Below are 26,265 nucleotides of genomic sequence, written 5' to 3'. Positions count from 1 at the left end.
TAGATTCCATTAGTTTAGGTTAGGTGTTATGTTGCGTGTGTCACATTTATGATAACTATGATGATTATTCATTATTCTTTAGCAACTTTAAGATTGTTAGTTTAAAGAAGGAATGTTTCTGATTAATAATTTTAACACAGTTCTTCTTGCTTGATTTTCTTCCTAATACATAATAAAGATTGAGAGGTATAGCAATACTCCTGCGCGCTTAGGACGCTTTTATTATTCCTTAAGAGGGGTCCCACACAGTATTATATGATTTGAGAATTTTTGGAGTTTTCTTTATAAATAAACTAATCGATTTAAATATCTTAAATTCACACTTATGATTTAATTAAGTATTTAATATTTTTTTAAAGCATATTTTTTTAGAAATTAGGAGCCTGGACGTAGAATGGAAACTTAAAACGGTACAACGACGACTAATTATTAAGTAGCGATGATACGAGTCGATAATTAAAATATTTACGACTGCCTGCGTATGTTTTGTAATTCCAATATTCGCGTCATGATAATTACACTCGATTTACATCTGTTTACGCGAATGCAATTAACCTAACGCGATAACTACGCTATTGAAATTAATTCTGAATCTAATCTCGTTTTTGCAAGATCGTCAGAGAACGATAGAGTATACAGAGAACTTCTGACATGAATCCAGACCTGGGCAAATTTTATCTGAAATGAAAATAAAAGACAATTATTTCAAATAATTCTAAAATAAAATAATGTCTTACTTAAAATATTTAAAATATCGTCATTTCAAATATGATCACAGCTATGAAAATCATTATGAAATAAAATATTATTTGTAATAGTGCCCGGATCTGCCGGAAACAAAGCATATCGAAAAACAGGGGGAAACAATAAAACTTAATTATTTGCAAGTCACGACAATAAAGAATAACACGATAATTCATGAATATGAAATCGATTTAGCGTTTATATAAATTTGTTCGAACTGAACGAACCCGAAGTTCTGTCCTTTAATTCGTCAAACCGGTACGCGCTCTGTAATTTTAATCGAAGCCATGCATTAATCGAGTTGTGAATTTTATGAACTATTGAACACCGACCGACAAATTGTTCCGCGAAAATGGATACCGAAACGAGCTACGAAAAGGTCCACCAAAGGGACAACGAAAAGATCCACCAAAAGGACAACGAAAAGGTCCACCAAAAAGACAACGAAAACGAGGCCACTTCCTACGAGGTCGAGGAAATTATAGAAAGGGCACAATATGGCACCGATATGAACTACAAACACCAATGGAAGTGGTCGCTTGTTGTGCTCGTCATTGCCGGTCACGTAGGATTCGTGTTCGGCATCTATGCCGCGTTTGTCGACGCTAAATGGAAAACTTTACTATGGGGTGAGTGTTGCTCTACGCGATGCGTAGCGCCGTGGCGTACAGTACAGACAATATAATCATTTCTGTTCGTCCCACAAGGGCTGGAAGATCCAACGTGGTCTCTAATCGTCGTCTGTCACCAGGTCTGCTTATAGTCTCACTCATTCATCCTTAGGGCCACACGGATCCCTATCGCAAATTAATCGAAATCGGAGTAGCATCGGACTTCCCTTAAAAAATAAGCTAAAATAAGTAAAATGAACAAAAATAATAGAACATTGAAATCCCAAGGTTTAACGACATTTTTTTACAATTTTTAGAACATTTATGAAAGGGGACTTACATTCGGTTTTGGATACCTTTTACCTAACTATGCCGACGAGAACAGACTATCTCATTTGAAAATTAAATTTCGCAGGGTTCGTGTGCTATGTCATCGCGCAGATAGGAGCAGGATTAGCCTCGCATCGGTACTTCAGCCACAAGTCCTTCAAAGCGACAACTCCTCTGAAACTGTTCCTGTTCTTCTGCCAGACCTTAAGCGGTCAGGTAAGCGTTCCATTAAAATACTGCGAAAATTATTGTATGAATTCTTGTTGATAGAAAATTACTTTACCGATTTTAGAATACCGCGTACACGTGGGCGACGAACCACTACATGCACCACAAGTACAGCGACACGGACCTGGACCCCCATAACGCGAACAGAGGATTCTTCTTCGCTCACGTGGGCTGGGCAATGAAGAGGAGACACCCTCTGTTGCGACAGAAGCAACGCGAGGTGGATTGGTCCGAGCTAGAAAAGGACAAACTGTTAATGTTTCAGTACAAGTGAATAAGAATTTATATAATTGTTTAGAAGTGTTAAAACTCTTACCGATTCTCTCGAGAACGTATTTTATTTTGGACATGTTTAATTTCAGTTATTATGGGGTTCTTTACGCTGTGTTCGGGGTGATGTTGCCTGTGTCGGTGCCGGTGTTTGCTTGGGGCGAAACGGTTTGGAACTCTTATTTCGTTTCTTACATCGTCCCCTACATGATAGTTCTGCATGCGACGTGGAGCATCAATTCGTTCGCGCATACGTTTGGCAGCAAGCCCTACGACACGTAAATAAAGCAGTTTGTAGTAAATTCTCCCTAATAGTCTCATAGCTTGGACTCGATTGTAGAAAACTTAGGCTCGCGTTTATTGGTTCTGACATCTCATAACAAAGAGAGAAAGAGGGGGCAATGTAAACAAACCTCCAACTTGGACTATTAGGGAGAATTTACTGTAATTGCCGGCTACGATTCTGGAAAAAATTAGAAAAAGAATCTCGAATGCAAACAAATTATCCTTTTTAATTTTTTTAGGAGAGTCAGAGCGACGGAGTCGATAGTAACTATATTATCCACGCTCGGCGACGGATTTCACAATTTCCACCACGCTTTTCCATGGGACTATCGATTAACGAATTCACCGTACAGCCTCCACGCGAAACTGATCGAGTTGTTCGCGTACATGGGCCTGGCCTATGATCTGAAAATGGCGACACCCGGGATCGTTCGTGGCCACCAAAAGAGACACGGGGATGGGACCGAAAAATGGACGTTCGTGGACGCAATCACCAATTTGAATAGGAGACCAACGGTCGCGTCGAAGGCTAATTGAATCAGAGTAACGGGAATTTAATCTGAACAAAATGCGATATCGTTGGAACTAAATTTATTAATCATGTATCCGCGGTGAAAAATTAAAAACTGGGTTTAATAGAGCAATTGGCGTGAAAACTTGCGACATCCTTTTGAACGAGTAATGATATTCAGTCTTTCGAATAACGATAGAAACATTGTTTTATTATACAATGTAGTATTATGTATTGTAGAAAACATATATATGTATCGAATTTGTATTGGCGCTTTATTAATTTTTATCTCCATTGTATTAACGTCTGTACACGATATATTAATGTTTCTTCCATAGTTGGGCATTATTTAGATATAAAGTTAATTAAGTGAATAATATGAAAATATTATATATTTTATGAAAATATTATGAATGTTTTATAGTGAGAAATATGATATTTATCTATAACATAATGAATAAATAAATATAGCGCATAAAAGAACATTCTTAGTCGATACAAATGAAGTGCGTTACTGTTCACAGGAAATCATTAAATGTATCAGGCAGTGATTTATTTTTGCAGAATTATTGAAAACCTCTGGTGCGTCGTTTGTCAGCGTTACTTAGCAACTAGAGAAAAAGCGCGCCATAGGTAAGAAACATCCGAAAGGAGATAAATAAAAGAGCGCACAGTAGGGAGAGGAACCATTGGCGCGGTGGTTGCCGAAAGAGATGGCATTTGAAATTCACTCGTTTGTTTATTAGAATTTATTGCGTCGTTTTAGGACTAATTGTGGTATCTGATTTCAAAAGTACGAGTTTTTCTGTTCCGAGAATCATGACGTTATCCAGACAAAGCTGCTCAACTATGGTAAGTCGTACGATTTTCATTCGCATTAATTACATTATCCATTATCTAACATAACCTAAGTAATCGAATTTCAAAACGTGCAATAATAGCTCTAGTTTCACGTCACACGTTTTCAATATTTTCTGTACGTTCTTCTATAAAGTTAATTTTATAAATAATACTTGTATAATTCATTCTATTTACGAAAAAAAGCATTAGAAAAATCGAGTATGCGTGTAATTTGAAAGAAAATATCAGTGTACTATACGGGTCTACATTCGGCAGACATTCAGAGTAGGCAGCCTCCGTTTCGAGACATTTAGAGTAGAGGTGCTTCGATTTCGAGACATTCGGAGTCGAGCTGCTTCTATCGAGGCCTTAGAAATGAAGGAAAATCATGGCCGTAGACCATGATACCATAAAATGCAACAAGACAATTTAATGTAGAATATAATTTTGTATTTATTAATATATTGTTGCGAACTTTGCTGCGCACGCGCACTATGCGCCGCGGCATTTTATTTCCAAGCAACGCTATTTAAAAATTGATGACTAGGATACAATTATGCAATCGTGATGACGCGAGTTGATCGTTCGACAGCTCGTTCGCAATTGTCGACTGTCCGTCGGCGCAACGATTCCCTGACAGCCCCTATCTTCAGCTATTTCCTTAGGGGTTAAAATAAATCTGTGAACCTAATAGATTAATAATTGTACACCTGAAAGTCTGAAAATTGTAAACCTAATAAATTAATAATTGTACGCCGAATAGACTACTTATTATTCATCTAATAGGCTAATAATCGTAAACCTTAATTGAGTTTATTAATATTTTGATACTGCTTAGTGTCATTAGGGTAATGATTTCTTTATTTTTTCTCATATTGTGTTCAAAACTTAGTCTTTAAATTTTTATTCATCCGTTATTGAACGCTCTGTATATTCTATGTTGTATTATACAGAGTAACTGGTAACTGGCGGTGCAACTGGCCAGGTGTTAGTACTGCATCAAGAAATAAATCTGAAATATTAAATAAATTTAGATAACTTCAAATATGTTATCAAGTGTACGATTCTGAACAATTGCTTACTTTGTACGTTACCGTCGCTCGAGCTTAGTTCCCGAGAAATTCGCGTATATTTCTGCTACTACTACAATGGATTATAAATTGATGAATGGAATATATAGATTCGAATTTTTCCGTCAAGGATTTTAATAGGTTTGTAATATAAAAAACTTAATGTGTATAGTACAGTTTTTACTTTATTACATTTTTGCACATTTATATGTATATACCCTAAATGCATAGAATTCACAGTCTAACCACAAGTTAACTAAATATAAAGTATTGTAACAATTATAGATTATAACTTTGTGAATGATTTACTACAAAAATATACAACAGCAATTGTGTCAAATGAATATTGCATAAATATTGGCAGTGAACGAGTTAATTTATTATAAAACCTTCGAGAGAGATCTTTGGTTCTGTAGTCACGCGCTACATCAATTTATAATACATAAGCACTTTTATTCAAGTTGCGACATGGAGAAAGTAAAAGCTAAGGTTGAATAAACATTTCGATAATCGTAATCAGTATTCAAAATACTTGTTGAAGTGATCGGGAATAATATTTGCTTTTTCATGCATAATGTACATGTACATGTGGTTTTTACATGTAGGTTCCAAATGTGGTGTCTTACGTAATTCGAAAATAGGAGCGATTTAATTCGAAAGGATCGGTAACATTTTTATCTATAATTTTTATCATATTCTAAGCAATTCCGAAAAGAGTGTATATGTTTACTATAATATTATTAATGGCTGTTACTTATTTCATTTTACACATTACTGTATAATCTTTACGCTTTGTCATGTCTTATGAGGCTTAAATGTTAAGTTGAGAAAATAATTTTTTGTATATAACAAGCAATGTGTTTAATTTGTTCCATTATAAATATTTAATTTTTCTTCTTTTAAGTCTTCTTTATAGATCAATGGTTCTCATTGAGATTTTTTAATTTGCACACAATGTTTAAAGTATATCCGTTTTTTCAATGGTACAACGAATAATTACTACCTAATTAACAAAAAGTGTCCTTAACCACTGATCTCAGAATCATTGCATATTAATTGTTAATTATTGTATTGTGTTCATTAGTGAGCTTGTCCTTGACGCTAAAATTTTTTTTTTTCATACAGTATGAACAGCTAGAAAGCGTCAAGAATGTTATGATTTCGGTATGATTTATGTTGTACTAATCTTTCTAGCTTGCTTTGGTTTTAGCAAATTTTTTTTTTTTTGAATACCACGAGTATACAATAAACTCTCTTACTTAATAAACACTGTTCTTGCACACTGTTCATTTTTTTTGTAAACTGTACATAAAACTTGGTTTGTTCACGTGATTAAACGAGGACTATGTAAACCTTCAACTTGAGTGTCAATTTGAGGACAGTGCTGAGTATCTGGCGGACCCCAGTCATGTAAGTTTCCACTGTTAGCTAGTCTGTGCGTAAGTCGATGTGCTATTGAGAATCCACCACTACCTTCCAACTGTGTTAACACTATGATGACTTGTCTAAAATTATTACATTAACATCGATAGTTTTGCAATTCTCGATATTTACATGTTGCGAGAAAATATACAATTATAATGTTTTACCTGTGAAGTGGGGGGACACTATCGGCAGTTCTGAGTTGTCCTCTAGTGGACACAACATTATAGCTTTCATGGCAGTCACATTTTACATGAATCCACTTATTTACATGACGATTCTCAACCATTACCACGAGCCCAGCCCAACCTTTAGTTAAATAATAAGCAGTCATTCCCTCTCTTCCCTGTAATTAACAACTTTGTAAATATTTGTACTACGATTATTGTTATAATTGTGGAATGGATCTAAAAAAATGTTACTTCGTGCCGCTGTCCTTTTGCTAGAGTCAAACTTATGATGGCATCGGCTAACACGAACGCCGGCGGAGAAATTTGTTCAACTAGAAGTCTTTTTGAGCTATGAATGGCAAGAACGTATTCAGGGTAGCTGGAAGTATCCTCCATTCCTGTATGCCAGTGATTGAATGCCAAACATACAACGATGTACAGATCCCTTTCTAGCATTTTGTGACACCCGACGAATCCGCGTACTTGTCGTTTACTATGTTCTACTAGTCTTCCCACTTCTGGTGCTGCCGGAGAACGTGTACGAAACACAACTACACATAAATCTAACTGGGAACGTTGTGATTTTTCAGAATTCCTAAACAATGTAGACATATGTGTTATGTCGTATTATTCTATATCTTATTTATTGTTATTTAGAACAATGCAATTGAATCTACCTCTGTCCTTCTTGGAATAACGTGAATTCTGTTTCAGTAGGCTCAAGTACTGTTAAAAGTACGCAAGATAAATGTCTGAGAGACGACAAAGGAGGAAGTGTACCGCGTAATCTAACTTCGCTCCATCCAACTCTAGTTTTACAAATGTCAATGCAATCAAAATATTTTAAGACGTCGTCGAAAGAAATCCAAAATACGCCGTCAGATGCACCATGCGGCATCAACATTTCTCGTAACTGTAGCGTCCATATAGGACTGTCGTCAGACCAATCACCTTTCCAACTGTAATGACCCCAAGGATTTCGAAGTCTCAACAATCGTATTCCCTATAAGTCACATTATTGTATAATAAAAATATATGTATATATATTATATTGACAAGTCTCCTGTAATAAACTGAATCAAAAGAAGACTGCTATTCCACGAGCAGACTCTTTTTAGTTCAATTTATTTCAGAAATAATAAACCAATTAAAATACGGATCAACTCAATATATAGGATTATGTATTTTTGAATAATTAAATTGTACAGATTATTCTTGACAATTAGAATTTTGTGACTACAAATTTTTGTTCTTACCTGTACATCACGCACATCAAGAACAGAGTATGCATGCCTAAAAACGGGAAATTACTATTTTACATATCTGAAACCATTACATACATCGAATTGAAACTTCGTATCGTTTTACTCGCCTTGGTCTTAGTCCTTTACGCTGATATTCTTCTTCGTCGACTTTCATGTTGCCGCCACCACAACTAGCACCCATTAAAAACATAGCTTGTCTAGAAGATAAAAGTTGCGCCCATATTAAATCCTTATCAAGTTCATCTTCGCTCGGCAAAGCAGATGGTTGCAAAGGCACGCTCTCGCAAGGGGCGCCTGTAAGTGTTGCTAAACCTTCTATAGCACGCCCAGACACTAATGCTTCATAGCAACCATGAATTTTTGCCACTGCTTTCTCAATCAATGGCACCCACAATTGCTTTCTCTTTGCCTGTAACATATTTAAATTGGTGTTACGATTACTGAAGAAACGTTCCTAATTACGAACGTTAATAACGCATCAACCTGAGAATATACTAAGTGGCCTCTTTTATCACAGGGTAACAGATCATCGACAAGCACGGTAGTCCATTTGCCGTCTTTGCACAACCGTACTTGATAGGCTCCTTCGGGACAAGTTTCTCTCATTACTAGAACTCTTTTCACAAGTTCGTCGCTTTCAGCTAATACAGCTAAAGCCGAGAGTAACCAACAGTTTCCTAATACACCTTGCGAAATGTCAGAAGGTAAAGGTGTTCTAAAAACAGCCCACGGGAGTTTCGAGTCAACGGTAGAATCAACGTTGATTTGATGAGGCCTCCTCCATTGAACAACGTGGTTATCCTTCGTTTCAGCTGGATTATAATATAAAGACTTCGGAGCTGGTGGAAACGAATCGTCGACGAAAGGTTCGTTTGTCTACAAATAAGCAAACGATACAGTTAAATAAAATGATTACAATACACAGGATGAGTTGTGAACCAATTATACCATATACATATTTTATACAATTCTGGCGGTCTAACGAAAAGCATTGCATCAAATCAAATTTATTGGCGTACAAACACACCCTCCAAAAGTGTCGGTTCCTACTATAAAGTAAAAAATGTTTATTCATCCTATTTATCCTCGTTTTCGTCATGTTTTCGTTCATTTAACTACACTGCGAGTTTCTGGATTTAAAAAGAAGAACAAATAATATCTGTGTTCATAGAAGAATTGGCATAGAACTGAGAAACTGAAGGGAACAGATAATTTCCAACTAGGGAAGCTTCAAATAGAAATGCTTTTAGGGGCAAGCAATCTCTATTAACAGGTAGCAATGAATACCGAGCCACAAAAGCAAGATGCTAAGTGGTAAAATAAGACCATGAAGGCTCGACTGTAAGACAACATATTTGGCGCATATCATGAATTGTAACTGAGTCCATGGTACATGGACTAAACTGTGAGTTATCTATAAATAGCTATATAATATCTATCAGAGAATCTTATAACTGCTAGTTTGACAAAGATTCAGGTATTCCCACACATGTAAGCGCACTGCAGAACTTGAGATGCAAACAGTCAGCTCTGGGAACAAACACCGATGAGAACATGTTAATGGTTAAAGATGTGACGGTGACTCGGGGTTAGTGCCGACTCAGTCGGATGGCTGGGTTCCGGCACCTCGAAAGAACACAAGCGAGTTACCTGGTTAAAAAAATATTATATTTCCTTAATCTATTTTTTGTACAATCGGACAGAGGCTCTGTGCCATGTCGTCATCGTAGTTCAGAATTACAATGTTCATTCCCTGCTACTACAGTGAACTCCCTGCGTGTGCGTCGCCTCGCGCAGTTATTTCTCCTGACTGCACTGCTTTGGTTTCACTTTGTTTTGATACAGTATGACTGACGGGAGAAACAAGCCTGGAACGAGATTAACTGCTACGGTGAACACATTTGGACATAGCACGGAACCAAGCGATGATGGAGAACTTTTTTCGATACCCATGTTTGTTTTTATTAGTATAATGTATTGATGTTTACGATCACATAACATTGTTGGTAAACATGTCTTCGTCTGCTAGGTTTGTCAAAGTATTTGTTATTCTTTCCTCACTGGCTTTTTTGTGTGATCTTTCTGTTTATTCATGAAACAGTACGTCGAAGCAATACTAAAGTGTATGTAGTAGTAGTTTTTTTCTTTTTTTATGAACATTTGGCATTAAAATGATAATGTATGAGAACGCCTTCTCTGATGTGACTGATTCGGCTCATTGGAGTTACACCACTATTTTTAATAGATTAAAAATGTCAAAAATAATTCAATGTTATGGCAAACGATTCACAACTCACCCTATACATATGTATACACATTGGAAATAGAAATTGCATACGCATAAGCTCTGTGCGCATAATAGAGCACTTATTTAATGTTCATTAAAATGTGACGTAACATTGTCCAAAATGCATGTATCCTTATTTTCTAGAATTAATGTTTTTGATGCTTTAACTACGTAACGAAGTTCGATAATATAGAAGCATGCGTTAATATACATATACAAAGCTCCTTCGAAAATCCCAAAACGATCAGGAACCTCAGTACCTCTAGCACAAAACTTTTTCAACAAAATGTTTCAGACAATAGTTTTGAATGTTCTCTATACCGTCGATTTATATAGAAAAAAATATCCGTAAAAAATGTATATATCGATATAAACCGATGAGGATAATAAAAGTGTCCTTGAATCAAGTTGAGTGACTGCAAAACCCATGGTATTCGTTTAGTATGTGCGACTTTTCGTGTTTACACTTACGAAACGCGCGATTCGCCCAAATCTGTGCCTGTGGATACATTGTATGGTCTTAGTTCAGAACGCATCGGAGAAATGATCTTTCTTCTGTCGAAAATATTAACTTTTCAACCCATTTTTTACCCCCCTTGGTCAGTGCAATAAATCTTTAAAGTCTTGGAACACTTTCTTAAACATGCTGTAGGTATACAGTAGTAATTAGAAGTAACATTTTCTTTGGCGATACATTGGTTGCTTATTGAATAATAGAAATATTACTTTCCATTATTATAGTAATAGAAATTTTTGAAGCATAAATGGCAATAAACAATTTTATAAAACGATAAAATAATAGAAATAATATCTTTCGTAATTTTTCAACCTATAACCCCTCCACCTATTAATTTTCGCATTTAAGAGAATATTTGAGTCGTTTAGTTCGAGATAAAAAACTATTTAATTAACATGAGTAAATAAAAATGGCAACGACAGAGTTTTGGAACCACATTTAAAACGTTAGCAGTTATTTCACAGACAAATCGATAAAAAAATTTGCGTTATCTATACTATGGCTTCAATTAATTGACTTAACTTAATTTCTTCAAATCATATGTTACTTACATTTAAAAAAAGAAAAGGTTAACTTATACGCCCCCCTGTACCGTCCGGGTCCATTTGATTCAATTGTAAATCTCTATCTTTAATGATAGTATCCGCTAGCGGCGACCGCTGAAAATGTTATGTAGGGTGCTGCATAGACAAAATATATGTAATCTATTAATTATGCATCGTTGTAGATATGATAGCGTTAAGGATGCGAATACAAACAAATATATCCGGGCAAATAGCCGGGAACAACTAAACATGAAAATAGCTGCACTACGTTAGGCCGCAGTACGCAAATATCTCCTAATCTAAAGCGTTTGATTATTTCAGCACAATATCTAAACATAAATTGATTACTCTATAACCTTAAGCATGTTATATTGTATTTACATATAATACTTATTTTTTTTATTTAGCTTTAAAACCCAGAATTTTCACTTTTCTTTTTGGGCGTGCTGCAGTGTTACGGCGGTTATACGCGAGTCGTCACGTATTCATTTTTGAAAATATATACATTAAGTTACCGACAACAATCTTCTCTCATTATAATTTAGTAACAAATAAGTTATTCAATTCAAATGGATGCTAACTTTGATTTAACTTAATTTATAAATCATATTGAGAATATAAGTACTGTCATTTCTGAACTATGACGAGAAAATCGCTAGTTTTATGTTTCCTTTCCAGTCAAGATAAAATGAAATTCGGTTAAGTATATATTTTCTTAGAGAAATGATCTTAGTAGATTATCTGCAGCATTAATCAGTTCAACTCGATTCAAAGGAACTTCAAACACAATTATTTGATTGTACCCATCGTATAGAACATAACATGCCATACTATACAATATTCTTCTTCGTATTTGAATTACAAAAATTACCTAGATAATTATTTGTTATTAGTATTACCTCTTTACAATAACGGACAATTCGTTCCCATTTCTCCAATGCTTCCCTTTCTTCGATTTGCCTTAAATTTTCCATCACAACACTTTCCTGTCTTTGTATTGTAAGAGTATTTGTGCCGGCTTCAATAATTCTAGGCTTATCACCTGACAGTTGAGATAAGGTCTTTGAAATTTGGCACATTTCACATATTCCATTTGTACTCTTATTTTCATATGTGCACAACTTACACTGCCACTATAATAAAATATACATATTATTTTCGTTAAATTTATAAAGTACGGACACGAGATACTTAGAAGGAAATAAATTGTAGCTATATATAAAATGATTAAGCTTGTAACGTACTTGACCATGAGTAGAATCTTTTACTCTCGTATGCCTCTTATCGCCAACAGAAGAACCGTTTCTTCTTATAGAATTTCTATGCCTTGGTGTAACAACTTTCGAATTTATAGCAGTCGGACAAAGTCTTGGACTCGGGCTTCTCGATCCGAAACTTCTGGTCTCTTTTGGTACCTCTAGAAAATCTGCTACTGTCTTACAAGCATTACAAGTTTGTGCCGACAATGGATTTCTTAATGTACACGACGAGCACACCCAGCTCTCCCCTTTTCGTAATGTAGCATCTTCTAAATGCATAATACTTCTTAATTTCGAACCACCGCATGCCTCGCAAGTTGTTCTCGTAGCAGCGTTTAATAATGTGCACTTTTTACAAGTCCATACTGGAGAAGGTAGGTCAACTTGATCATCTAAATCAGACTCTGCCATAGCCAATGTAGCAGTTTTCTGTGGAATATATCTTACGCTATCTCTAGACACTACGATTGGAGACTGAGTATGCATTGAACAGCTTGTCCCATCTTTTGTAACAGTTATTAAATTATGTTGAGTTAATGAAGGAGGAGATCGAAATGATCCGCATATATCGCATCCAGTTGACCATAGCGGATTATATGCGTAAGAACACTTTTGACAAGTCCACATACGTTTCAAGGAACTTACACCTGACACATCTCCAACAGGACTTGTTGCCTCGCTATGAGCTTTGATAGGTACTAGACCTAATTTAGTATTTTGTTTCTTTGGCAATGGCGGTGGTATATCTGGGCCAGTGATTCCGATATACGAGTATTTTGGTCTTGTACTGAAACTAGCTGAATGTGGTGGTACTGCAGGTGGTTCATCTTCATTGAGACTTCTTCTATTGGCTATTTTCTTTTGTGATACATTCGTAACAGATTCAATGTCGGAAAAAGAACGCCTATAAGACAGCGGACCTGCTGAAGATAAAGCACGAGGTTCCCAAGTGGGTACACTGATAACTACTCCGCTACAAGGTGCTGGACTTCTAGGGGCTTCGCAAGCTTCACACTGTTCTAGGCCGGGAGCATTATCAAGAGTGCAATTATCACAACTCCAAAGTGCATCATCTTGTCGCGCTTCTGAAACTACTAAACTCGTCGGCCTTTGTATAGCTTGTTCAGATAATTTATGCACCACAGAACCATTAGATAAGGAGCGACTAACTTTAGATTTAACTCTCTCGTATATCGAGGGACTGTGTCTTTTTGGTGAACGCTCCGAGCCATTGTTAGTGTTCGCATAAGAAAACGTTGTTGAATCCATGGTTTCTATCGGCGGTAAGGTCCAATTTTCTCTATCAATTTGTCTCCTTTCATTACGAGTTATACTTGTTAACTGTGCCATGTCTGTAGAATACAAATGAAACGTTAAATCTCAACTAAACACAGATATTATATAGAATATTTTTGACTATCCAGTATGTACCCTTACTAATAATCCTTGCATTGCTTGTAGAAGTACCGGTAGCATTAGAACCATTCAAAGTATTTGCTAAGAGCTCGGACGCATCTTTGACACGACTTATTTTATGTATATTTAACTTTTTGCCTTTACGTGCTCCAATTTGCCTTTTGCCAGTTTCGAATAGTGAAAAGTTAGCATTACAAGCTGCACAAGTTAATGCGGAACTGCAATTATTCTTCAATAAACAACGAACACATGTCCATTGTGTTACTAAGGAAGGTAAAGAAGAAGATCGTTCGATTGGCTCTTTTTTACGAGACCTTTCGTTCCATGAATCATGATGTAACTTCTTCGAACAATTATTGCGTGCAATTAAATTCTCCTCAAAGCTAAAAATTAATACAAACAAAAATAATAGTTTGTAGCAGAGTAATAATTATTTGTAATCGCTATATAAATATACAGTGTGCCCGCTATAATGTATTGTCAAGGGATCGCATATACGAAAGTCTAATTAGTTTAGATAGAATAATTTCATCGTGAAACTTTTGTGATTAAAAACATAATATTAGTCCCAGAACTGTAACTATAAATTTCTCTTTTAATAGATTGGAATATTAGACATTTTATTTATGTAATAAAATTTTATTGTAAGAAATGAAGGAAAGTATGTCTTTTATAAAACTAAAAAACAAGTAATTTCAAATAGATTGTCAACTTAAGCAACTTATATTTGACACCTGTTTTTAAAGTACATTTTAAATGTGATGTTTTAAACAACTTATAAAATTCCATGTTATATTATTTAACAACGAACAGAGTTGTAAGAATATTTGTCAAAATAAAATTATGCTTTAAAGAATTACATATGAACTTTTCCCTCTACTCTCCATACTTGATTATACTGAACAGCTGATCACTGTATTTTATCAACTAGATACTGTTGTCTCTTTAAATAAGTTATGAATCAGCAAAAATAATCTCTAGCAATTAACATAGCATATTTGTACACATATTTCAATTTTAAAATATTATTATTGTAGACTATAGGAAAATCATGCATGGTATTTTGGAATATAGTCTGTTTTATTGTACTATTTAAATTCTACATGAATACAAAAAGAGATTAAATTATATGAGGAAAATTTTAAGTCAAACCAAACTGTGGATTATGAGAACTTTTTGCAAGCACTTATTATTTGACACAAGATAATCTAGAAAGAGAATAAAGTGTATATTATTAAGTATTTAATACAGAAAATGAAATAATACACTTGGGTATGGTATTTACAAAACGAAAGTGTATAAATAAAATATCAAATGAAATTTTGAACCTGTGCGAGTTCAACGAACTGTATATAAACAAAGCGTACGAGGAGCTTTCGGAAAGATAAATAGAGGTTGATGCTGGGACGGTAAATTGAAAATTTGTCTCACCAGTGTGAGTGTGTGAAATTAGTTTCGATGTGTTGACGAGCTGGACGTGTGTTGTCCACTCTTAGGTTATCTAGACGAAGCCTTGGTAGAGGTGTTGGCGGGACGGATACCGAGAATGAATCAGCTTCCCTCTTCTTTCTTTTCGTTCCGTCTCCTTCCTGTTCGGGATTTTCCTCAGACCCGAAGCTTAGGTTGAGCCTGAAGTTCGCCTTCTCATCGCTTCTAAGTCGAGTTAGGCCGCACCTGGTGCATCGCGTGCTCTCTGTTGGATTTATCAGAGCGCACTCCGAGCAATGCCACTGCAGCACCGATGCAATCGAGCCCATTCTCTACCTCTACACGTAGTCATGGCTCCTTTGCTCACAGGATCACTGACTTTTGTAGCCACGATCCCCTAGTTAAAATATCACAACACTTAACGTGAACACGAGAATCAACGGTACCGCGAAACACCTTCCGTCAAGCTTTTTTTCTGCCGTGACAGTCGTCCGCCGTTCATTGTCATATGTTCCGCGACGGCCATCTTTTTTAAACCCCTTCTCGTTTATCCTATCTTTGATTCTATCTCTCTCTCTTCTCTTCCCTTCTTTTCTCTTTCTTCTCGTCCTTACGTTGTGTTGCACAGTCGAAACAGAAATGTAGACGCTAAATTTAACTCTATCCACGATTTACGTTTTCGTGACATGTATCAAGTGTCCTCCGAATTCTGCCAAAATCTCCTCGAGGTTTATTATTTTATTTGATAACGATCCCATGTCGGATATACGCCTACCTAAATGTCAATAATTTAACCCATTATCCTTTACCTTCGGTCTGCTTTTAGCAAACGTTTAGTTGAATAAAAACGTCAATCACAAACGGGATAGAGATCATACGTGTATATACATAGTATATGTATACAACTGCATTCTGAATTGGTTGTGTTGACTACGTTAGTCGCAACACAGGACTATATGATTACATACAACATACATTGCACATATTGTGCTGAACATACCGATTTACATTTACGAAATTAAAACATGCATATCCTGATATTCACTCGACACCACGCGAAGATGATTAATAATTACCTACGATTAAGAAACATACAGTAGTTAATAACAATTAATTTGAATTTTTTAAATATATTAATTCTATTCGAGGTATTTAAATTTTGTCCAATTTTAATTTCGAAACATATTTTTAATATAATATCATATTTTACTATATATGTCTACATGTAAATCTATTATTTCTTGTAGATATATCATAAGGATAATGCTACGTCGATAAAGAAGTGTACAATGAACAGTAAAGTTTAATTGTGACAAAGATTGTTAATTACGAAATTGTCATTTAATTCGGGGAAATTATATCTTGTATATCTGTTTAATTTCTTGCACACAATATTTTTTAGCTTTCGGTTACTTGTGTTTTAGTGTTTCGTTCATACGTTACTGACTTGCATAAATTATTGTACAATGCACGAATATCATCTGTTGGAAATGTATATTTTCATATATGTATGGCCTATAAGAACGACTAGTACGTTGAGTCCCTGTGGCGCAGAGGATAGCGCGTTGGACTTCTAATCCAAAGGTCGTGGGTTCGATCCCCACCAGGGATGAACAATACCGGGAAGTATTAAGGGGTTTTTAATTGCTGATTTTACGGTATTTAAAACCTATTACTTCCAATTTTTTAATCGCTATATCAACAAAACGTGCTTTAAAAATTTTGTGTTATTCACTTTTATATTATACACTGTAGTATTATTTATTACATTACACATAGTATTATTCTACCAGCTTCCTTCCCTGCCAAAAGGAAAATTGAAGTTCTGCTGAACGTTAATTTGAATGAAAGACAGGTCCGAAAGGTCCTATAATGAAGATTTATAACTTCCCATCCCGAAGGGCGCAGAGCTTTCACTTTTTTCTACATGAAATTACAGAAAATCTTTCAAGAGACTACGTGACTTCTCCTAGCTTGCCAACTAAAGTCCTTTTTAAGCTATTCCTATTAACTATCTTGATGAAGCCGTGCAAAAGCTATGAGATATATTGGGAGTACAAATAAGCAGATGGCATGAATATAATTGTATATTTGAATTTTCCTCTCATCGCCATTTGTCGGAGATCATAGTACAGTAGCGCCATCATAATTCGTACAACGCTGACGTTGTGAGTTAGTAGGATAACCTCGAACAGTGCAGTTCTCTCGATTGGTGCATCTATATAGGTTATGTAGCGTTTTCGGATAGATAACGTCTTCAGCTTCGTTTACGTACTTTTAAAAAACGTTTGAATATTAGAGAAGATTGTCGCAAAATAGATCAAGACAATAAGAGAATATGTTGCCTTTCAATCTTGGAACGCCTGCGACAACCAGCAATACGAGCTTCGGATTTGGACAGAAGTAAATATATATACTTTTATATTTTATACTAACCTTAATGTGATACGATAACACTGAGAAATCAATTCTTTCATTTGCTTTGAATAATTTATTACAATTTTTAATAACTTTCCAGACCGGCAACGGGCTTTAATTTAACTAGCACACCTTTCGGTGCCACTACGTCCACATCGTCATTAACTTTCGGAGCTCCGACGCCGTCAACGACTACTGGTCTTAATTTCGGATTTAGTAACACTCCTGTAGTGTCGACGCAAACGCAGCCAAGTAGTTTAACATTGGGAGCTAATACAACCACCACAACTAGCAGCAATAGTTTATTTCCAACGACGGCAACTACATCCGCACCATTGTTCAGCGGACTGAATTTTGGCACACCTGTGACAAGCAATAATCTTTCATTTGGTGTTACGTCTAATATACCATCTACAGGAAACACTACTTTTTCCGTCCCTTCCAGCACAAGTATGTAAAAGATATTAAATTAAAATAATTCTAATTGTTCTCAAAAACTTTTCTACATATTTATTTACAGCTTCGCTTTTTGGTACATCTGCCATCGGCGGTGGCTTGTTAGGCTCGAAAACAACTACTAGCGCTATAACTACTACAAACAAAGGTTTGGGAGGTATAGATGTCTCCGCGAGCAATAAGGGTCTTTCACAAGGAAACACTAATCCAACAAATTGCAAGGAAAATGTTTGGCCACCGGAATTAATACAAACAATCGAAAAATTCAAGTGAGATTTATAGAAAATGTTTCACCAGATAAACATGTTAAAAGCGAATAAAATTAATTCGTTGTAAACTTATACTTCAGAGAATTTGTAAAAGAACAGAAGGTGTTATCTTCGGATATAGCTAGAGGCTCTGTGAGACCATTGCATAGATGTGCAGAAGACACAGCAATGTTGATGGAGATTTTAACTACATTAGCTGGTTCTGTCCAGCGAGATCGTTCTGCAGCTGATAAGTTAAAGCAGGATACAGCAAGATCATTACAAAATGCTGAGATTGCGCAAAGAACACACGATACTCCACCAGGATTGCAATATGAAAATAATGCACCACTATTGTTCTTCATGGAATTAGCAGATAATTTTGAGCATGACTTGCTGCTGTTTAGATCTCAAATTGAATCAACAGAAAGACATGTACAAACGATGATGACACCGAAAGCCCTAACACCGCAAGGTAATTTTATTAATATTTACGTGTATATTTTTAGAATTTATCCGACTATATTGACTATTTCATGCCAAGTGAATCACTCATTTGGACCTTTTGGTGCTTTTATAAGTGTACAAAAGTTCATAAAAATTGGAGGACATGTATTTTAAAAGTGTGGCCACTTGATATACAATAATCGATTTCTTATAATTATCTTTTAGAATTGACAATGGCTATGAGTAAACTCCACGAGTCTCTGGTAGCTGTTGCTGGTAAATTACAAGGGGTACATTCGAAAGTACAACAGCACAAGGAACAATATCTTAATTTTAGGAAATACGTTTTAAAAGATAATACGAATGTTTTTGAAGATATTAAAGTAGATGGGAAAGCATCTCGAAGTCATATTGGAAAAATTACAAGTGGCCCGACTCCCTTTGGACCAGGTATTTTTTTTTATAGATGCTGATTAATAAGTAAAATTTTGTATATTTTCTACTTATTGTTAACTAAATGTTAACACTAACATTTATTTTATGTTAACACTAAATGTTATTTATTTTATTTTTTTCAGGAAATAAAAGTTTTCTCTCGTCAACGGCATTAAGTTCTAACAGATCAGGAAGTTATGAAACACGAAATCTATTAGGTAAATAAATCGGTTGTGATTTCATGGTATTGATATATCTTTATTTCGAAAAGAAAACCCCGAAAACAGCATATTTTTGTTGTTTCAACTACCCCATAAAACATCTCCTACCTTCAGGTCTTGCGTGGATTTAGTATAAGGTAGATTTACTAACATATAACACCCTCTTAGTAGTTAGTTTTGTTTGTAATTTTTTTTTTAATTTGTAAATATTGTTTTATTTTTAACCTTGTTTCTTTTATTTGACTTTGATTTTCCTTTACAGGAAAAATATAGTGGACCTATTTTATTTTTTGAGGTATTTCTACTACATTTCTTTTGTTTATTGTCGTTTATAGGAAGGAATGTAAATCTTGTACATCTAACATATTTCTTATGCATATACATATATCTTTACTTGTATAATAATATCTGTGTTTACTGTTTCGTACCTGGCATCAAGAAATGGAAGTGTATGTAGAGACAATGATTGTTATGCTTGCTATGTAATTATTTGTGTCTTTTATACAGGATGTCTAATAACTTTGGTTAATTGCTTCGACGGTAGATTTTACGCATGAAGGCAATAAAAATAGTTCGTATAAATATATTCTTCGTTTGAATTTTAGCGAAGTTTGCCTCGCTTTCTGAAAACACCAAATTTGCTTATTTCCACAAGAACAATTTTTTTATAGTCATGATAAAACTTACTTTAATCAATAGAAAATTTTAAATGTGACGTATCTTCCTTTTTTTATTGATTTCGTGTGTAAATATGATCAGTGAAATAGTTCTCCGGAGCTATCAGATACCCTAAATTTGCTTTAAGTGCATCTCTTTCTTTTTTTGGTAATGAACAAATACTTCGACTAAAAAATATAATATTGCTAAACATATGTGACATCAAATACAAAAATTCTTGTAATATATATATGTATTAGTTACGTCAATATTGGTAAAAACCTACATAAGCATAATTAAAACTAAATAAAAGCAGATTTAACTATTCTATTACTTTACAGTTGTAATTCTTGTATATTTTATATAGTCATGGACGCATGCCTAATCACATAACAATTAATAGTAGTATTACGAGGCAAATAAGTAAAAGATACGCAGTTTAATGCAAAAGGTAAATTTATAACTCAATGTATTTAGTTTTTGTATAAAGGTACATTAAAATACATTCTTAATAAATGAATAATTTTTACAAGTTATGAACAGAATTGATATGTTTACAGTTAGAAAGACGCATCAATGGTTATTCTAAGGTATATTGTCTATTTCCTTTGTCATTGTAAATAATACATCATTTTCAGTAATAATTAATCTAGTAACAGTTGTGCACAGCTTTAGTTATAGTATGCTAACCAAACTATCATTTTAACTAGATTCAAAATAACTCAGTGTACATGTTGTTACAGTTTGGAGAAATACAATACCATCATCGTCTGCTACTAACATTAATCTAGGCTCATCATTGAAACCGCCAACTGCAAGTTTGACATTTAATACCCCAACAAACTTTACTGCACCTTTGTCAGCAAGCGAATCAAGTTCGAGTTTCCAACTTCAAAAACCTCCTATTGGTAATAAAAGAGGGAAACATTGAATTGTGTCTACATTTATTTTTCTACTATTCTGAATTATGCCTAATATATTGTTTTCGATTTCATTCTTCTTTTATAATTATGTAGCATTAATTTTTTTTTGTACAGTAGTAATCAAGTCTTTTTCGATGCCAAGAAAGTGTTTGTGTTTTATTTTTCTACAATAACTGCAGGAAAACATTTTGTTTTTGTTTACTCTGTATTTACAATAAGTTAATGAATATTTTATATTAGAAATACAGCGTGTTAGCACGATATTATTTTAAAATTTCCATTTCTAGAAGTACGTCATTCTTATAAAATACTCTTATCGCAAATATAAAATTGTTATTTTTATATGAAATGTTTTTTAATACATTCTTATATATGCGTACTCTCTTTTCTAAGACACGAACAGTTAACATATTCCCTACCCATCTGCTTTTGACTAATTCTAATTGTCATTCCCACTCTATGTTTACCGAAAATAATAGTCGCTATAAAGTTTTATGCTATCTATATATTTTTATTTGTGAGGAGAAAATGTCGTGGTGCTTGTAAATATTAAAAAGATAAATTTCGCAATGTAGGAAACAATTAAAATTTATTTCATACGTAAATCAAATAAGATTATACAAATATAAAATAGCAATACAACAATTTGTATAGAAAAGACTGTGAAAGTAAAAAACAATTTTTAATAGTAAACCTTGCTTACTATTAAAAATTTATAAGGTCGTTCCGCCTCCCGACTCTTTCACTCGTCGCTCTTATTGCCCGCTGCTGATCTGCAGTGTCGTACTTACGTGCGACCCGCTTAGTTTTAGCAGCGGGAAAACTGCTCATGCGCCGTGGCCACCTACTAATCGCGCTGTGAACGGCAGTAAGTGTAGGCGCGCAATTTAACCAATGTCTACGCATGTGCAGAGCGTGCCTCAGCTGGCGCGCCAATTGAACGAATGCGTAGAAAGAATAAGGCCGTAAGCACAGCGAAGTAATACATGCTAGGTTTTCTATCCGTGTACACAACCCACATAGAATCTGATGGATATCATTCTATCCCTTTCCATCGCATCTTATTCTTTTTCTACAATATTTGCGGGAAGCTGGATGCGCAGTAAAATGGTGGGGATGTGCGAGCCAACTTAGGGAGTACAAAAAGTGTACAGGAGTTGTACTACCCATTCCTGCATTTCGCTATCGGGTTTCGCGAAGTTGCAAAGCTAACAATAGTTAGGAAATTCAGATGAGCATATGAATTTATTAACAATGTGAATATAATAATAGTGTAACAATAATACCGAATATTTAATACGTATTAGTCCTTTTTACATTCAGCCTTAATCATTTTACTAATATGAATTTCATGTCCAAAAACATTTTTTTATGTATAATACATATACAGGATGTAATCACCTAATACATGCACTTCAAATATCTTATCGATGATAACCGAAAAAAATGTCAGAGAAAAACATGACCAGTTTTAAAGGGTATATACTGTGATCAGCAAAACATTTATCCCAAAGTAACAGTTGCAGAGATTTTAATCGTCGTAATTTTTTTTTCTAATGAAAATTATTAGCGCGTAATAGTCGAGAACAAGACGAGTTGAGCAGCCTGTAACACCATTACCTTCATATAAACTTGCATGTATAAAAAGAATAATATAGTTTCCTGCCTAATATTTGAACATACTGCTCTAATATTACTTTAATAAATATATTGTAGGTCGTTAAACTCATTTTGCCCTTCATTATTACGCGACAATATTGAAAATATGCGTAAAGTACAGTTTCATTTAAAAAAATAAGATCATTGACTTAGAAATTTTGTTTAATCATGTTTTCGTCGAACATTTTTTTATATTACTGATAATAAACAAGATGTTCGAGACGTTCAAGTTAAATGGACAACTCTATATTTATATCATTGATTGTTTTACTTTACTAACAATAGTAATCAATAATAACGATTTTAAGCTTTATAATATCAATATATGCATAAGATAAGATTGTTTTATTATTGATATTTTCCTGGACTAAAACAAGTTTGCGTCTAACTAAACATGCGACCATTACGAATATGTACAGTGGTATGTGTTATACTTATGTACAAATTTCTTTTATTGGTCCCTGTAGCAAAAGAATCGTAAAAAAGTAATGTGAAAAATTATTACGAAGAACACGTCGTTTTTGTCATGATGTTATTAAAAAATGTCTTCCGTGATTATTAAATTGCACCAACTTGTACTATCGGAATTAACAGTTTAAAAGCATCTTGAATATATGAACTCGCATTCGAAGCCTGTACAAAACAGAAATTAAAGAATTATATTTACATATAGTTTACATGTAATTAATGTATATATTACATGTTCTAATATTAAATATCATCTTACCTCCATAAAAATTGTTGTTATATTAGTTTTAATACTATCTGGTGTTTCCTTAACTTTAGAAAATGTATGCAAGAAGTTACAGTAGACATTGGCTAATATTCCTATCTGAGTAGAAAAAATACGTGTCAATTGAACTAGTGCATCGGCTTCGTTAACTGTACTTCTGTGTTCCTTGATTAAAAGTAATTCTGCAGTTTTATGAAACCTTTCCACAGAGAAGGCTGTGAATTGTGCCAAAATAGAAATGGATTTTTCGAATATTTCTTCTTCTGAATGTGTTTCAGCTGATGCAAGGTAGGCTTCAGATTCCTCGCATATCTAGAAATAATAACTAATTTTATTAGCTATCAAACTAATAACACTCTAAAGAGAATTGTCAAATCAATTCTTACAGGCATGTTTCTTAGAAAGAATAGCAAAAAAGATATCAAACAATATTGTATACATTAGCATTACAAATTACTTACATTCTGTAATTTTTCATATGTAATATTAACTCCAAGATCATTAGATATTTCTTGCAGTCTGAATTTTAAATTATTTATTTGACTCTCTTCTTGAGAATCATCATCGTCTTCACCTATATTGCACAATTCTAGAATATCTTCTAATGTCTCTTGGATAGAAGTCAATTCAGTACTATTTAAGCCAAACAAATACTGTTGTATTTTCATATTACTTTGTTTAGATAACATTTCAAGCGCTTCCAAATGAACAAGACCATGATAATCGTCGAATAGGCTTTCAAAATGTACTTTTCTCATTTTCTGTTTTTCTTCTATTGTTTTCTCAATCGTATCTGCTTTTTCCTTAGCTTCTCGAAGAACTTGCGACAAGTTTGGTTTGTTTGCATCACCTGTAAACATGGCTCTTTTTCTCTTCAAGCCTGGATCACCTTCCTGCAACACCTCCATTGTCTTTTTACCAATGGCTTCTAATGTACCTAATCCACCAGACATAACTTTACTTCCAGTTGATTCAACTAATTTTGTTATCGAAGAAACACCTGATAAAAAGTTTCCAAAACCGAAAGAAGGATATAGTTGAGATTCTTCTTCTGTTTCTTGATCTAGAAATATTTATAAGTTAGTAACATAAGTATAAATTACAAAATTTGATAATTACGTCAGATTCTATATTTTATCATAAAGAGAATTTAATGAGGGTAATTTTACTTCAACGTGTTGAGAAACAATAACTACCTACAAATAAGAAGGAGTACATAAAAAACTTATTACCGTCAACTGCAGAATTTTCTTCTGTGTTTGTTTCATCCGTATTAGGTTCCTCTGGTACAGCAATACTTTCTTCCAAAAGTGTGAGACCCTGCGATACATGAGTTGTTATCGCAGAAACCCCAACCGTTGCTGTATTTATCAATGAACTTACAGACCAGTTATCCCAACCCCATCCACCGGACGAAGTCGGTGTTTCTTGTCCAGCTAACGACAATTTCTTTAATATCGGTTGTAATTTTTCTTCAGTTAATTCCTCGGGTAATTCAATCTCACTTCCAAGTCCTTCCCAACCCTCAGGTTTGAACACTTCTTTAAACTTTTTGTCTGACTTCATTTCTTCTGGCATTTCTAATTCAGATAATTCCTCTTGTACCAGAGATACTGTGGACGAATCTTCCTTGTCTTTAGTTAACACGTTTTCCGTATGGATATTTGTTTCTACAGTATTTGCGCTAATTTGAAAATTATTCGTAGTATTATCACATGCGGCAATTTCGTCCGAGCTATTCTCTTGATCGTTTTCTTTAATTTTCGAAATCATGGTGCTCGAATCTATCGTTTTTCCCGCAGAATCCTCTGTTTCGAGATTGGAATGTGCAAGCACGTTGTCAGTTTTCTTTACATTATGTTCCAATTGTTTTCCTTCTCCGTTATTCAATGTATTCTTACCGCTGTCATCCTCATTATCTTTAAACGAGGCTTTATCGGCCGCGTTTATATTTGCTGTCAAGTCAGTCTTCGACGAACACTTTTTACTTTTTTCGCTGTATACCATATTTTGATAATTGTACGGCGCACGAGGTATAAATTCCGTATCGTCATCGGATTCCGAATCTATCGTTGTCGGCGAAGCCCATATTTGTGTTTGATTACTTCTTCTTGCAGATGTGTCATGGTTCATTTCTTCGTCAGCACTTTCAAAATCATCGCTCTCAGATGTTGCCATGTTAATTTCACGTTACGGTAAAAATATTTTTTCTAAAAATGTTAAAACGGGATATAACCAACGGAAACATAAGATTCCGATATCAGCATTAGAAATGGATGTTAATGCAATTATTTTAATCAAAAATCTTTTGTAAAAGAGTTATATATTATATAACCTCTGGCAAACACTTGTGCATACGTAGTACAGTTCTACGTACATACGTCACCTCTCGTATGCACAACGAAATGTATATGTTAACGCTCGCGAGACTTTCAAAACTGATAGCTTGAATAACTTGGCAATTTTTATTCTGAACTTCGTGTTGGATTTTTGTTTGAAAGATTGTTTTCAACAATGACAAATAATTGCGAGAAAATTAAAAATGAAAAGTTTTAACGTTGTGGAAAGAAAATTACGCGAAGTTAAATTACAATATTGTGCAAAGAAAATAATAATCTTTAATTTAAATTCCCAAAATTGACCAGTCGAATTATTTTATAATAAAATGCAACGTGTTTTATGTTAGATAAATATTTTGTCAAGGTGCTTTGAATAGAACAGCAAGATCGTATAACAATACAAATGAATAAAAAAAAGCAATTTCTTGATACAGTTTGGATAGTACAGATATGGTAAGAACAGTAAGGAAAATGAGAAAACAGCGAGAATGATAAGAACAGTAAGATGGGACGGTAAAAAAAGGAATAATT

General features: G+C 34.3%; 4 protein-coding genes and 1 non-coding gene across 20 annotated transcripts; 3 read left to right on the top strand and 2 right to left on the bottom strand.

Annotated features, from left to right (window-relative positions):
* Positions 1-1,091: 1,091 nt before the first annotated feature.
* LOC144473850 (acyl-CoA Delta(11) desaturase-like) lies at positions 1,092-3,560 on the top strand. Its single transcript, XM_078188146.1, has 5 exons — positions 1,092-1,373; positions 1,771-1,901; positions 1,978-2,183; positions 2,276-2,461; positions 2,708-3,560. The coding sequence occupies exons 1-5, from the start codon at positions 1,097-1,099 to the stop codon at positions 3,003-3,005; spliced, it is 1,098 nt and encodes a 365-aa protein (XP_078044272.1). The 5' UTR covers positions 1,092-1,096; the 3' UTR covers positions 3,006-3,560.
* On the bottom strand, positions 1,756-16,102 carry LOC144473847 (calpain-D). 5 transcript variants are annotated; one of them, XM_078188138.1, is made up of 14 exons: positions 15,202-16,102; positions 13,786-14,153; positions 12,340-13,706; positions 11,995-12,228; positions 8,230-8,622; positions 7,854-8,155; positions 7,738-7,774; positions 7,159-7,484; positions 6,734-7,076; positions 6,479-6,657; positions 4,074-6,394; positions 2,230-2,452; positions 1,969-2,148; positions 1,756-1,888 (listed from the first exon to the last, which is right to left on the bottom strand). In XM_078188138.1, the coding sequence occupies exons 1-11, from the start codon at positions 15,525-15,527 to the stop codon at positions 6,214-6,216; spliced, it is 4,056 nt and encodes a 1,351-aa protein (XP_078044264.1). In that variant the 5' UTR covers positions 15,528-16,102; the 3' UTR covers positions 1,756-1,888; positions 1,969-2,148; positions 2,230-2,452; positions 4,074-6,213. The 5 variants fall into 5 exon arrangements, with proteins under 5 accessions (XP_078044264.1, XP_078044265.1, XP_078044269.1 ...); XM_078188139.1 differs by having other exon boundaries at positions 4,079-6,394; XM_078188143.1 differs by having other exon boundaries at positions 13,792-14,153.
* A 635-nt stretch (positions 16,103-16,737) lies between these two features.
* Trnar-ucu (transfer RNA arginine (anticodon UCU)) lies at positions 16,738-16,810 on the top strand. Its single transcript has one exon. It is a non-coding gene; the product is annotated as a tRNA-Arg (tRNA).
* A 539-nt stretch (positions 16,811-17,349) lies between these two features.
* On the top strand, positions 17,350-21,474 carry Nup58 (nuclear pore complex protein Nup58). Of its 11 annotated transcripts, XR_013494615.1 has the most exons (10): positions 17,352-17,601; positions 17,717-18,066; positions 18,137-18,341; positions 18,422-18,795; positions 18,993-19,217; positions 19,346-19,420; positions 19,538-19,560; positions 19,686-20,531; positions 20,641-20,670; positions 20,824-20,872. XR_013494615.1 is itself a non-coding variant. In XM_078187701.1 (9 exons), exons 1-7 carry the CDS (start codon positions 17,537-17,539, stop codon positions 19,552-19,554), a joined length of 1,311 nt encoding a protein of 436 aa, XP_078043827.1. In that variant the 5' UTR covers positions 17,352-17,536; the 3' UTR covers positions 19,555-19,560; positions 19,686-19,718; positions 20,824-20,947. The 11 variants fall into 11 exon arrangements, 8 of the variants coding, with proteins under 8 accessions (XP_078043822.1, XP_078043827.1, XP_078043824.1 ...); XR_013494614.1 differs by having other exon boundaries at positions 19,686-20,670; positions 20,824-20,900; XM_078187701.1 differs by lacking the exon at positions 20,641-20,670 and having other exon boundaries at positions 19,686-19,718; positions 20,824-20,947.
* Positions 21,475-22,229: 755 nt separating this feature from the next.
* On the bottom strand, positions 22,230-25,833 carry LOC144473635 (protein FAM114A2). Of its 2 annotated transcripts, XM_078187695.1 has the most exons (5): positions 24,779-25,833; positions 24,628-24,715; positions 23,857-24,458; positions 23,390-23,707; positions 22,230-23,295 (listed from the first exon to the last, which is right to left on the bottom strand). In XM_078187695.1, exons 1-5 carry the CDS (start codon positions 25,571-25,573, stop codon positions 23,221-23,223), a joined length of 1,878 nt encoding a protein of 625 aa, XP_078043821.1. In that variant the 5' UTR covers positions 25,574-25,833; the 3' UTR covers positions 22,230-23,220. The 2 variants fall into 2 exon arrangements, with proteins under 2 accessions (XP_078043821.1, XP_078043820.1); XM_078187694.1 differs by having other exon boundaries at positions 24,628-25,828.
* Positions 25,834-26,265: the final 432 nt, after the last annotated feature.

Source organism: Augochlora pura, chromosome 7, assembly GCF_028453695.1.
Source record: "Augochlora pura isolate Apur16 chromosome 7, APUR_v2.2.1, whole genome shotgun sequence".
NCBI classification, from domain to species: Eukaryota; Metazoa; Arthropoda; class Insecta; order Hymenoptera; family Halictidae; genus Augochlora; species Augochlora pura.
Note: the sequence above shows the minus strand (reverse complement) of the source record. Positions and strands in the feature narration are given on the sequence as shown.